Genomic DNA, 14,887 nt, shown 5'->3' with positions numbered 1-14,887 from the left:
GTTACCTCTCCAGGTTTTAAGGATTCGAACAACGGAATGTGCAAAGCACCTCGCCCAGCCCCTGGGTGGGCAAGCGTTCCGTCATCCCTAGCCAGGGTGATGACGGCTACGGCCTTTGTCAGGAGTAGCTGCTTGTCTCAAGTTTGCCATTATCGAAAATAAATAAGACCACCCAGGAGGCAGCTAGTCCTGAGATCAGCTTTGCAAAGATCAGTGCAACTCCGGAGCTGGAAAAACTGATTTGTCCTCCCTGGGACCAGACAGTCCCCGGAAAGGCTGCTTGTCACGCCCTCTCCCTCCTGGTTCAAGCCAGGCTCACGTGGAGAGGCACAAAGGTCGCCTTATCGCGCTGCTTTGGGAACAGCCGAGTCTGCTGACTTTGCGCTGTGACCCTGGGCCTCCGTTCCAATCTTCCCCAGCACAAGGCTCCCTGGGAGCCGCTGGAGTGCGGTGTGCTGGCTATTGTCCCCACAGACATGTCAGGCCGTGCGGTGACAAGGACCTGCTTTGGGAAGCCCTGACATCATCCTCTGGCTATGACCACGGGGCCGGCTCTGGGCACTGGCCCCTGGGGGATGTGGACCTGGCGACACTGAGCTTTCCCTGTCCCTCTTGGAAGCAATTAGATGAATGAGTCAGTTGTACTTTCTTTGCATAAACATTTAAGATTCCGAGATTAAGTGAGAGAGCTGGAGTCCTGGGTACCTTGCTGCGGGAGACCACGAAGCAGGCTGTGGAAAGGGACCTGGCTTGCTTATCTCGGTACAGGATTGCTCCGTGCCCCGCAGGAGAGCTATTTCCATTCCGGCAGGCCACCTCTTAATGCCCTCTTGGAAGAGACTGAAGGAAAATCCCTTTCCAAAGGGACAAGGAATTAGCTATGGTTTAAATGTGGCTCTTGTGGAAAGGTATTTTAATACAAGGAAGACATCCCCATCTCTCGAGGATAGATTTTATCTTCCAACAAAGACAGAACCTGCGGCCCTTGAAGGGGATCGGAGGCCTTTGCTACAGAAATGGGGTCAATGGATGTTCCCAGGAAGGAGGATTCCTTGTCCTTCAGATTCCTGGCTGTTCAGCAATGTGCCTTCAGCTCCGGTTATAACCTTGCTGCTAGGACCACATGAGTGGAGACAACGCCTTAACCCTGAGAGGACAAAACCTGTGTTAGAGCTCAAGGTTAATTCTCGAGGGAGGAAAGATGGTCAGATGTGTGAAGATACTTGCACGGTGTTTTGCTTCCGCTTTGCAGGACCCCGACCTGTCTGAGCTCCCTCTCAGGGATGTAGCACCTGTCCCCAGCCACAGGTTCCTCCGTGAGGCGGCCAGTGACCACTTCAATGGGCAGCAGACGCCCCCAGCACAGAAATCTGTTCTTTACAGGTGCCTCATTGGGCCTCTTTCCCCTAGGATCACGTGCACTTTTGAACCAATTTCTCCTTCTGGAATGATAAATTCTGTCCACAAGAAAGTTATGCCAAAGCAAACTTTTTTTTTTTTAATGACAAAGCAAATGACTCTACCATCTGGCTTAGGGCTGTGATTATTGTCTATTTGCCTTCAAATAAATGATCAGAGCCTAAGGACTATCAGCATCTCTGAAGGACGGGGATTCTTAGTAAACAGGGATTGTTTTGTTTTGCTATGAAGTCTGCACCTGGGGGGCGGGGAGTGTGAGTGAGCAGAGGTGAGTGTAGGATCTTTTGGAAAGTGTTGAGTGACAGCTGTAAAAGGATGTCTTCCAGACGAGTTCTTTTGGACTAGAAATACTGCTCCTTATGTTAAAGGGTTATAGTGACACAAAGAACTAATTTATCTTTGATGGCTAGATTGTATATTCTGAGTCACACGTTCAATTTTTTTTTTTTTTTAAAGGAGCTGAGTAGCTGACTTGGGCATTCTGCTGGCTGCCTGGGTCAGACCAAGGGAAAGGTGAGGACACTTTCGCAAGGAGGGGTTTGTCTATTAGAGCTGAGAACCAGCATCCTCCCACTGTTTGGAAAAAACCAGGAAAGCCCACAGGGCTTGTGTTTCACTCAAGCAGAAGCCAGACCTCTGGACAATAAATAGCTTCTGTGGAAGCTTCCAGGGATGCTCCTGGCAAGTGAAGAAAAGACTCCAATGGCCAGTGAGAGAATGAAGCTACGAGTCAGCTCCTGGGGTCTCCCACTGAGGGATCTTGAAGTAATAACGACCCTACAGCAGCTCAAGGGGGCCCACACCAAAGTCCACTATGTAATTTCTGCTCTCCTAAATCCTCAGGCCCCTGTAACATCAGATTTGGTGTTTTGTTTCAGCATTCTGTCTTGAGAGTCTGGGGTGGTTAGGGGTTGCGATATGGCGATTTATAATAAAAAATATACATTTGGAGTTTGTCTCGTTTCTGGCACAGAGCTCTGGACTTTTCTAGGCCATGAGAGCCACAAAAGTGTTGTTTGTTATGTTAACGAGGTGGCTTTTGGACCTCACCTGAGGATGGGGCTGGGGCTGGGAAAATTTTCAGTCCCACCCTCTAACCCCCGGGGAGAGGAGAGGTGGGCTGGAACCTGAGTTCATTCACCCTTGGTCATCCTTCTAATCATTCATGACTCTGGAATGAAGCCTCCATTAAAAACCCAAAGGGATGGTGTTTGGAGAGGTTCTGGATTGATGACCGTGCCGAGATTTGCGAAGAGTAGTGCTCCTGGAACGCAAGAAAAGCTCCTCATCCTTTCCCCATACATGGCTGGTCCCCTGTATCTATTCCATCGGACTGTTACTGAGCTATCCCCTTTTATAATAAACGGGTGATCCAGTATGTAAATGGGTGTCCTGAATTCTGTGAGCTGCTCTGGCAAACCAGTTGAGTTCAAGGAGGGAAGATGAATCTTGGTTTTGCAAATGGCGGGTTGATCAGAAGAAGCCCAGGTGACACGTGCTTGTGACTGGTGTCTGGAGAGGAAGGTGATCTGGCAGGACTGAGCCCTTTACCCCTGAGATCTGATGCTGTTTCAGGTAGTTCAATTGAGTTGAACTGTAGGATGCCCAGCTGGTGTCCTGTGCATTGCTTGTTGGAATGGGTGACACCCCCCTCAACCCCATGTTGGAAGGGGTCACTCAGACCCCTTTAATGGCTTTCCGAGAAGGGGAAAAAAGGAATCAGGGACATACTCCTCTGAGACGTGCCACGAGGAGGCCCAAGCCTTCTATGGAAGTCAAATCAGGAAGCCAAAGCAATCCTGAAAAGGAACAAAACTGGAGTGACCACAATCCCAGATTTCAAAATATACTACAAAAAAGCTGTAGTAATCAAAACAGTATGGTACTGTTATAAAAACAGACACATAGCTCAATGGAACCGAATGGAAAGCCCAGAAAAAAACCCACACTTAAATGGTTAATTATCTTCAATAAAAGAGGTAAGAATATGTAATGGGAAAAAGACAACGACTGTCTCTTCAACAAATGGGGCTGGGAGAACTGGACAGCTATGTGCAAAAGAATGAAACTGGACCTTCTTACACCACACACAGAAATTTAAACTCAAAATAAATTAAGGACCTAAAGGTGAGACCTGAAACCAGAAAAATCCCAAAAGAGAGCTCAAGCAGTCATTTCTCTGACATTGGCCATAATAACATTTTTCTAGATCTGTCTCTCCTGAGGCAAGGGAAACAAAAGCAAAAATAAACTATTGGGACTTTATCAAAATAAAAAGCTTCTTCACAACAAAGGAAACAATCAACAACCTACTGAATGGGAGAAGATATTTGCAAATGACATATCTGATAAAGGGTTAGTACCCAAATATATAAAGAACTTCTACAACTCAGAACCAAAGGATCAAATTATCCAACTAAAAATGGACATTTTTCCAAATAAGACATCCAGATGGCCAACAGACACATGAAAAGATGCTCAACTTCACTCATCATTAGGGAAATGCAAATCAAAACTACAATGAGGTACCACCTCACGCCTGTCAGAATGTCTCAAATCAACAACACAAGAAAAAACAGGTGTTAGTGAGAATGCAGAGAAAGGGGAAACCTTCAGGCACTGCCGGTAGGAAAGCAAACTGGTACAGCCATTGTGGAAAACAGTATGGAGGTTCTTCAAAAACTTAAAAATAGAATTACCACATGATCCAGTAATTCCACGACTGGATATTTATTCCAAGAATATGAAAACATGAATTCACAAAGACATATGCACCCTGATGTTCATAGCAGTAGTATTTACAATAGGCAAATTATGGAAGCAATCCAAGTGTCCATCAATAGATGAAGGCATCAAGAAGATGTAGTGTATATATACGGAAGATTACTCAGCCATAAAAAGAATGGAATCTTGCATTTGCAAAAACATGGATGGGGCTAGAGGGCATAATACTAAGGGAAATAAGTCAGAGAAAGATAAATACCATATGATTTCACTCATATGTAGAATTTAAGAAATAAAACAAATGAACAAAGGGGGGGTGGGAGACAAACCAAGAAACAGACTCTTAAGTATAGAGAATGCACTGATGGTCACCAGAGGGGAGGTGGGTTGGGGATGGATGAAAGAGATGAAGGGGATTAAGGGGACATTAATCATGATGACCACTGAGTCATCATGTTGAATTGCTGTATTGTATACTTGAAACTAACATAACACTGCATGTTAACTCTATGAGAATTAAAATTAAAAAAAAAAATTGGCGAGGCACCTGAGTGCTTCAGTCATTAAGCATCTGCCTTCGGCTCAGGTCATGATCCCAGGGTCCTGGGATGGAGTCCCTCATTGGGCTCCCAGCTGAGCTGGGAGCCTGCTTCTCCATCTCCAGCTCCCCCATGCTTGTGTTCCCTCTCTCACTCTCTCTCTGTCATAAATAAATAAAATCTTTTAAAAAATAAATAAATAAAATTTTTAAATTTAAAAATTAAAAAAAAATCCCTTTGTGTATTGGGAGAAGTTCTGGATTGGTCTTGGGTTGGGCAACACTTGGTCTTTCCTAAAACCAAGAGGAAGACCATGACCAAGCGTTCTGCTCAGAGTCGGGCAGAAACATAGAAACCAAGCTACAGACACAGCTGGAAAACCTAAGCACATCTGGAAAAGCACATGGAGAGAGGATGAAATACACAGAAGAACAAGCCAGAGGGAAACACTGCCCTGACTCAACGCTTCACCAGGGGGAGGGCATTTGATCACAAGAAGTGACAGATTGTAGAGTGGGCTCCATAGCTAGTCTGTGAGCTACTCTCTCTGTCTTTCTGACACTTCATATGAGGCCATCACGTTGCCCATAAAAACCATTATGCACATGGAAAGATTATTGCTATATCCTCCACCTCTTTCCATGGCCATTTGCTCCCTTCATCTTCATGGTCTCCCTACTCGGTCTTAAAGATCACTGCCTGGGAGCCTCCTAGCTCTCCTTGCTTTTATGCAGCCTCCATTCCTCCCAATGACCCTCTAGCAGGCACTCTTGATTCCTTGAACGTTGCGCTACTTTTATTTTTAAATTACCCTTTAATTAGGATATGTAATTTCTCATTATGGCTCTGTTGACTGCCAGTGTCTCCCAACTAGAACATAAGCTCTGCTGAAGCAGAAATGTTCTAGTCACTGCCATATCCCAAGCACTCAGAATAGTGTCTGACACAGAGCATACTCCATAAATAGTAAGTGAAGAAATATATGAATGGAAAGACAATCTTATCCAGTCCATTGGTTTAAATGTTCGTACACGCGGAAGTCTCCTAGATCTGTAGTTCTAGATCAACATTCTTCTGCATTCTAGTTTGATAGAACCCCATGTTTACTTAGTCCCTTGCCTTTGGATTTTCTATGGGCCCCTCTAAACCCATAGTTGAAACAGGAATCCATCCTCTCTCCCCATATCTGCTATTCTACTCATGGCCCCCATATTGATAAATGGCCACCATTGACCCAGTTGCCCAACCTAGGTATTATCTTTTGCCTTCCCTTTGTCTCGGCTGGTGTATCCCACTGATCATGCAGAATCAATTTCCTCTCTGAGTCCCTCTTTTCCACACCCCCTGTTATGACTCTCATTCATGCTTCCATCAACTTTCCTCAAACAACTCCAGCCACCCCCCACAGAAGACAGTACTCTGGCACTATTTCCCATCTCCTGAGTCCACTTTACATTGAAGCCAGAATGATCTTTGTGACTCTTGTCCATTCCCTTCAGAGGAACTGGAACGTAGAACGATGGCTTTCCTGCTCTTTTCTTGCTCAAGTGCGAAGTCGGGAGATCAGAAACCGGACTCATTCCCTAATGTACTGTCAGTGCCCGGCTATTTCTTTACATAAGTAAAAAACCAAATCCACCATGAAAAAAGGCCCCAGAAGGTAGGTATTAGTGTTGCTGGGGTTTCAGAGAGGAGCAACTGAGGCATTTGGGATTAAATCGCTGCATGGCTGTGTGGTCAAAGTCGCAAAGTCCTGCTCTGAACATGAGAGCAGTGGGTCCCACAGCAACTGTACCTTCAGGGAGCTTCTTGCTCTGCCTGTTGTTGTTGTTGTTATTATTATTATTATTATTTTGCTAGCCCTCATGTTTATTTACTCCAAGAATATGAAAACATGAATTTACAAAGACATATGCACCCTGATGTTCATAGCAGTAGTATTTACAATAGGCAAATTATGGAAGCAATCCAAGTGTCCATCAATAGATGAAGGCATCAAGAAGATGTAGTGTATATATACGGAAGATTACTCAGCCATAAAAAGAATGGAATCTTGCATTTGCAAAAACATGGATGGGGCTAGAGGGCATAATACTAAGGGAAATAAGTCAGAGAAAGATAAATACCATATGATTTCACTCATATGTAGAATTTAAGAAATAAAACAAATGAACAAAGGGGGAGTGGGAGACAAACCAAGAAACAGACTCTTAAGTATAGAGAATGCACTGATGGTCACCAGAGGGGAGGTGGGTTGGGGATGGATGAAAGAGATGAAGGGGATTAAGGGGACATTAATCATGATGACCACTGAGTCATCATGTTGAATTGCTGTATTGTATACTTGAAACTAGCATAACACTGCATGTTAACTCTATGAGAATTAAAATTAAAAAAAAAAAAAATTGGCGAGGCACCTGCGTGCTTCAGTCATTAAGCATCTGCCTTCGGCTCAGGTCATGATCCCAGGGTCCTGGGATGGAGTCCCTCATTGGGCTCCCAGCTTACCCATTTCCGCTGACCACACTCCTGCTCAGACACCCTCCAACTCCTTACCTGAAGGGGGGCCTGTTGTCCAACCTTCCCTCTGCCCCCACCTGTCCCTACTGCACCCGAAACTGATGAACACTCTTGACCCTCAGCTCTGCTCATGGAGATTCTCCTGCTCAATGACCGGGACGAGAAGCAAAATTGAATGAATCCAAGTAGAGACCAGAAACCAACGACCACCAAAACAAATTCATGAACTGCTTCTTTGTAATAATAACCAATTAAAAAGAAAGACTTTTAGCAAGTGTGATGAAAAAGGGAGGGAGGAAGGGAGAAAAATGAACAAATCAACAAGGCTTGGAAAACCAGAGCAGAACCCCTGATCGAGGGCAGCTTAGAACAACTGTAAGCCAAGACTTTATACAACTTTAGGCTAACAATAATTACTCAGTGGAGTAATGAGAATTTTTTTTTTAAATACAAATTTTAAAAGCACCTGGATGGCTTGGTGGGTTGAGCATCCAACTTTTGACTTTGGCTCAGGTCATGGTCTTGGGGTTGTGAGACTGAGCTGCACATTATACTGGAAAATCACCATTCAGCCAGAAAAAAACCTTTCCCGGCCATACATGCTGTTTTCACGATGGAATATGAGCAGAAGTGTTGTGTTTCTTTCCAGGTGGAGGCTTTTACAATAGGTCCATGGGCCTTTCCATTCTTTCTTCCCCCTCACTGGCTAGATGCAGAGGATGAGGGAGCTCTAGGGCACAGGCTGACGAATTACCGCCTGTGAGCCTGCCTTTGTAAGTTAAGTTTTATTGGAACATGGCCATGTCCACTTGTTGACTTATTGCTTATGGACCTTTTCACACCACAGCAGCAGAGCTGAGTAGTTGTGATGGACAGTTTAAATCACTCAGCCTATCTACTGTGTGGCCCTTTCTTTTTCCTTTTTTTTTTTTTTTTTTAAGATTTTATTTATTTATTTGACAAAGAGAGATCACAAGTAGACAGAGAGGCAGGCAGAGAGAGAGAGAGAGAGCTCTCTGCTGAGCAGAGAGCCCAATGCGGGACTTGATCCCAGGACCCTGAGATCATGACATGAGCCGAAGGCAGCGGCTTAACCCACTGAGCCACCCAGGTGCCCTCTGTGTGGCCCTTTCTTAAAGAAAGTTTGCTGTCCTGCTCTAGGAGACAGGGGAGCAGGCAGACCGAAGGGGTCTGTGTGCCGGTAAAATCTGCCATTAAGGAAAATCTCTTCTGGATCATTTACGAACAAAATGTAAACTTGTGTTGTTAAGCTGCTGAAATTTTGTGGTTGGTTTAGCTGCTACTATTATCCTAACTAATAATAAAACAGATGCAAATCTCAAATAAAATATCAGATATTTCCAGAAAAGAATTCTATGTAGGATTTTTTCCAGAAGTGCAAGGTGATTAGAAAAGAGAGCAATGCCGTATTCCTAGGTCAAAGAAGATGATCATGCGATCATCTTTCTGTGCATGTTGAAAGCATTTAAAAATTCAGCCCCCATCTTATACACTACTCTTTAGTAGGATGGGGTAGAGAAATACTTCCTTAGAATACCTATCTACATACCAAAAGCTAGTACCATATATAGAGATGCATGAGAGAAGAAATCCCCATTTGTGACAGAAACAAACAGAAAAATAAATGTTATCAACCTACCCAAATCATAACATATATATAATAATAAAATACTGATTAAATCCCTGGCAATGTGCAAATAGAGATAATTTTCTACTATGTAATATGTTAATAATTGCTAAAATGCATTGTTCATTATACAGTATGAAATGATATAAACTATGTGCTTTATATAATTCATATATATAATTTTATATAGGACATACATCTACATATAATATAGATTTTTATATATAATAAAGTATATGTTAAGTTTGTATAATATATTGTACACTTTGTAATTCATATAAAATTCATATAATTCACAAATATATAATTTGTAAATAAAACATGAAAATTATATATAATTTGTATGTTATAAATATACTGTATATGGTTTTTTAGGCATTGCTAAGTATATAATACATTAACAAAAACTTGGTATTATTTTCAAGTATCAGGCATGCACCAAGGCAGAATAAACAAAGCGAGAGAGAAATTTTCATTTGTAGGAGACATGATGGCGTACCTAGTCAGTTGAAGATGAACCGAGAAATTATCGGAATGACTGAGAAACTCTCCAAAGTTAAAAAATTAATGAGCAAACGCAATACATTTCCTACGTGTCAGCAATAATTAACATGACTTTACTAAACAACAACAACAACAACAACAACAACAACAAAAAACAAAAAAACCCAAAACCTTACTAAGGGAAATGAAAGATCGCTTGAATCCGTAACCTCTGGTTATGGAGAGGACTCTGGGACAGTGACCCAGGGCAGGACTCCTGTCCCGTGAGAGGCCCCGCCCCCAGGACCCGTGGTGCCCCAGAGCCTTGGCTGCCCTCAGATCTCAGAGCACAGAGGGACCGACGCTGTGGGTTCTAACTACCTTTTATGGCCTCCTTCACAGCAGAATCCACGGGGAGTATGTTCTTCTCCACCAGCTCCAGTGGCCCCGGCCGGAGGGCGATCTTTTCATTGAGATCATCCGCGAGACGGGCTCTTTTTAGCTTCATCTGAGCGGTTGGGATGGATCTCTCAGCAGTGGAGCCTGCGGGGTTGAAACCGGAAGAATCAGTGCTACCGATCGGATGGCAGCTTTGGGTTTGCTTTTTGCTTTTAGGCTTTTGTATGCGCACCCTAAATGAATGTTTCCATGCAATCATGGTCATTTCACATGGATTAGCAGCAAAGACCAGACACTTCCAAATAAAGGCAAATCGAGGGGCCCGGAAGAGTTAGAGGAACATGCTTTGCACCGATTCTTGAAAAAAAAAAAAAAAATGCAATTTGGCAATTCTGTGGATAGGCAGTCCCTTTGACCCTAAGCTGCAGCACAGGGATGCCCTTCCTGTCTCTCCATTGCCTGCATGGACGGAGTCTGCCAGATAATTACCTATTATTATAATTATTTGCAGTAGTATTACTCCTTAAGGTTTGGTGATGTTGTGATACTAACGGACGCCAATGTCAAGGTCAACTGTAAAATTAAAAAAAAAAAATCCCTTTGAAACAGTTACTTAATGAAACGGGGGCATTTTTAAAAATGGAGTCCATCCGGGGGGTGGCTTCTCATTATTTGGACGGCGCTAAAGGTCTCTATCAAGTCCTGAACCGCCCATATATTCCTCTCCTGATTACTCCCTGACTTATTTCTGTGTAAGAACATGGAAGAGAGCCTGGTTGACCAGCTGCTGCTGTTCAGACAGACCTGTCAGGATTCTAGCTTTACGCTAGAAGAGGAGATATTTACACATTTTAGGTATTTACGCTAGAAGAGGAGATATTTACACATTTTAGGTATTTGCTCTAGAAGAGGAGATACTTACACATCAGCCTCCCAGCCCTCTCGTTCTATTCTCATCAACCCACTCACCCAGACCGCGTGTCTGGTGGCTGATCTAGAAATCTCCACACGGGAGCGGTCTCGGGATGTGGTATGGTTGCAACAGCTCAGGTCTGATCTAAAAGCTGTCTCTGTAATGCACCTGACACGGGGTGGGCAAAACATCAGTACTGCGGACCAAGCGTAGGTGTGCTGAGAGACTAGGTCCTCCCCGGACCTCCTCTAATGTCCCCTCAGGTCATGGTCAGGGCTTCTCGCTGGGTCTCCAGGCTCAGTGGTCTTGCTGATTCATCCTGTGCATCATTTAACCTTGAGAAAACACTCCTCCCTTGAAACCCCTCCACAACGCTCCTCTGTCTCACTCTGGTTGTGCCATGAATGGAGATTCCCCATCCCCAAAGGACTACTCCAGCGACCCTGGTCCTTCTCTTCTGTCCATCACGTCTCACCGAGTTCACCTTTGTACCTTTGCTTAGTTTCCTCAGCCTGGAGAGCTTCCTACCTGCTCCCCACCACAAGCCCGGCAGCCTACTCTTTGAGTCTCAGCACAAAGCTTGTTCTTACTTGCCCCTTTCGCTGCGACTGCCTCTAGCGTGTAACAGCCAAGGCTTATGCCGCTGCTTCCAAAACTGGACCACGAACCTTTGCAAAGAGGGGTCATTTTGCATCCAGCAGATCCTTGGTGCCCGAGGGCACTAATTCCCAATTTCTCTCTAAAAGAGAGAGGATCCCATGGGAACCAGTAGAGTCATGCAATTGAACAGGGGGCCATGGGAGTTCACAGCCTATTTTAATTCCAGATGGTGATGATGTAACAAATAACATTTCTCATGCCTTTTTTTTTTTTTAATTAAGTAGGCGCCATGCACAGTGTGGAGCCCACACGGGGCTTGAACTCATGACCCGAGATCGAGATCAGAACTGAGATCCAGAGTCCAAGGCTTGACTGACTGAGCCACCCAGGCGCCCCTCTCATGCTGTTTTGATTGTAGTATTATTACATACTCATCCCTCTTAAGTGTGGGAAATACTCAAAGAGTATATGAAAGACAATGAAAGCATCGAGAAGCTTCCCTACTTTGAGTCAACGGTTTTCAACTATTTGTATTTATTGTTAGGGCTGTGGATTCCTTCCTTCCTTCCTTCCATCCACCGTCTCTCCCTCCGTTTCTTCTTTCCTTCCTTTTTCTTTCTTTCAAGATTTTCTTTTAAGTCATCTACACCCGACGTGGGGCTCCAACCCACAACCCTGAGATCAAGAGTCCCGCGTTCCACCAACTGAGCCGGCCAGGTGGGTGCCCCTGGGCTATGTTGTGGGTTTTTTTGTTTTGTTTTTTTCTTTTTTAAATCACAGAATCGGACTATAAATATTGTTTATGTATATGTTTGTTCATCCCTGAATCTGACCATAAATATGGCTTTGTTTTCTAGTCTTCTTCCCTGAACATCCTTTTCTTATTAGATCCTCTTCCTTTTAAAGCCTCAATTATAGTGTGACTGCGAGGCATTCTGTTGTACGGCCCCTGCGTCCTGAATTCAGCCTGTCCCCCAGTGTGGGGACATTTCACTGCTTTCCATGCTTCAACATCAGAAAGAACCCCTCCGTAAACATCACTGTATATGCATTTTTGTACGCCTGGTTATTTTCTTTAGTTAACGTACCAGAGGTTCATTACCGGTTAAAGGACGGACACACGGGGGAATCTGGTACACGGCCGGGAGAGACATGCACTCAGGGAGCATCAGGAGGAAGCAGAGCTGAGATCAGCCCCTACCTTCCTGATTTGATTGCCTCCATGGCCCTCGGGTGACTCAAACGAGCGCTCCGGAATAGGAGGGGACGTTTATCAAGAGGACATAGAAAATAAGAACCTCTGGCACATGAACACCTTGGCGGGCATTCTGGGTCAGCTTGGGTGTGGGCTCACCTTGGAGTATGTGCATATTAACCACGTCCGCGCGGTGGGGCCTGTTTCTGACCTTGTGCTTGAGGGAGTCTTCAGTCTGTGGGTATAAACACAGAGCACGTTCCACTAGCGACCCCACACGGTTGAACTGCCCCCATTTTGACTTTAAAAGGGCCTCGATTTCTCTCAAAGGGGAGAACAGTCCTTGTTTTGACAAACAGGACTTGCCAGTCTCTCTGGTTTCCTACGTTTTGATGCAGGAAGGTTTGCAAGAGCCTCGCCAGTAATTTTAAGATGGAAAAATCCAGTAAAGAGGGAAGAATTCCGGATCCCCACCAGGGCTGCGCACTGAAAGGCCCGGCAGGCATGTGCTAACAAAACATTAATAAAGTTCCGATGATACAAAGTTGGTTGTGCTCTATCTAGTCAATTCTATTCCTCGGACTCTTAAAACAGCCGTGAAACTGACTAAGGTTAGAGATGAAACGTAGCCCGAGTCCATCTAGGAGAACATGACTGCCTACTCCCGCTTCCAAGGACGCACCTGCCTTCTCTCTTAGCACCTGAGAAAATGTAATCTAGTTCTGGGTTTTGATCCCACTCTACTGGATCTCCTACTGGACTCCTGAAAGGGGTCTGGAGGCTACTCCCGTTCTGATAGAAGACAGTTGTTATCCAGGTAGCAGGGAACACAGCCTCTCAGGAGTGACTATGAGGATGTACAGAGCTCAGCTCCTTTCTCCTCCCACGATGTAGCTGCAAAATTAGAACTCACGGACAAAGAAATCCCAGGAAAAAGGCACCCCTCTGCATCTCCTTCTCATACAGGGCTGATGCCGGTTAAATAGTATTTATTCTATTATTGATAAGTTCAGTTTGCAGAGATCTACTATGAAGGTATAGAGTATATGCCAATACCTCCTTCCCCAGCCCCGATATGTTAAACAAACAAAAACAGAAAGAGACATAAACCCAAAGCCTTTTGCCTTTAGGTACCTGCCTATCAGCCTTGTATTCACAGACCCTACCTTAGTAGTACATTGGATTTTTAAAAAATCTGATTGTAAGAAAGGGCTAGAAGGCTTTCCGAAGTCTGTTTGCCTTCTTCAGTGTCCTTGCCACGATCTTCCCAACATCCGAAAGACTGGGGACACTTTCTTAAGCTAAAAAATAGTTTCAAAGCGAAAGGTGGTCAATCACCTTTCTTGAGTTTTCTGTTTGTAGGAGTAGGATCCCCTGTGGTGTGGTGGGGGTCTGGGGAAGAGGGCCCATGTATCAAGTTTGTGGTACAAATTCTGCCTGCTTTAGCCAAAGCTGAACACTCAGAGATCCAGACCCTGGAGTCCCAAGTTCAGAAAGAGGGCAGTTTGAAAAAAAAAAAAAAAAAAAGAATTTTACCTTGTCACTATCCAAATGTTTTCTTTGCTCATGGAACTCAGTTGGATTTTTCAGTGCTGCAACGGAAAGACAGGGACGTGAGCAGAGGCGGGCTAGGGCACTGAGCAGCGAAGACAGGATATGCTGGCGTGCTTGCTGAGCTGTGCAGAGGATGGATGTGAGCGCCTGTACTAGGCCACAAGCAATCGAAGAGGAGAGGCCCCGGAGGACACCAGCTTCCCTGAAGCCAGAGGATACAGAGGGGGGTGGAATTGAGGCCGAAAACAGGAGCGGCAGCAGAGGCAGACGTGCGACAGGAGACAGGTGGTGGAGACAGGGCATTCCGAGATCCTGGGGAGGCGCGGGGACTTTTGGGAGGCTGGACACAGATCCGGAGTGAGGGACAGGGGCAGAAGGGGTGCTTAACACCCTCTCCCACTTGGCCCTGCCCCTGAGTGCAGAAGTCTGGGTGGAGGCTGCCGGCCATGGGAGGGGCGTCCCAGCCTGCAGGGAGGGACTCGAACTGGGGATAAGGTCCGTGACGGGTCGGACGGGAACATGCAGCTAAGGGTGCTGGGTGAGAAGCACAGAATCAGACTTGGAGGGCAGGAAGGGGCCCTGGAGATGGTGAAATGAGCTCCTGCCCTGAACAGGATGTGGAAACGGAGTCCACAGAAATCTGCTGACTTGCTCAGGGTCACACAGTTAGGGCTAAGAGCCTAGGTCCTCTGACAACTTCACTTCTTCCAAGGTGTGCTGTTGAAAACATCAGCACCCAAGAGACCACACCCGGGTCAGCCAGAGTGCACAGCAGCCTGGAGAGCCTGGACCCAATGCTGCCTCCGACCTCCCCTCTTCTTCCTGCTCTCCACCATGGTGGGGAGCCTCTTCTGACTTAGCAGAGAAGCAGAACATCGTTGGGCAAATTCCGC

General features: G+C 45.2%; 1 protein-coding gene across 5 annotated transcripts in view; it reads right to left on the bottom strand.

Moving 5' to 3' along the window:
* Positions 1-14,887, bottom strand: part of MYOCD (myocardin) — a 97,711-nt gene that overhangs the window by 34,326 nt on the left and 48,498 nt on the right. For 3 of the 5 annotated variants that reach the window (XM_082708452.1, XM_082708456.1, XM_082708454.1), the window contains 3 exons: positions 13,977-14,032; positions 12,600-12,675; positions 9,715-9,876 (listed from right to left, as the gene is read on the bottom strand). In XM_082708452.1, coding sequence (XP_082564578.1) covers positions 9,715-9,876; positions 12,600-12,675; positions 13,977-14,032 — 294 coding nt within the window. Of the gene's footprint in view, positions 1-9,714; positions 9,877-12,599; positions 12,676-13,976; positions 14,033-14,887 lie in introns of those variants that run through there. The other 2 variants (XM_082708455.1, XM_082708453.1) reach the window with 2 other exon arrangements.

This window comes from Mustela nivalis (assembly GCF_964662115.1).
Source record: "Mustela nivalis genome assembly, chromosome: 17".
Lineage (NCBI taxonomy): Eukaryota > Metazoa > Chordata > Mammalia > Carnivora > Mustelidae > Mustela > Mustela nivalis.
This window is presented reverse-complemented; position numbering and strand designations above follow the sequence as displayed.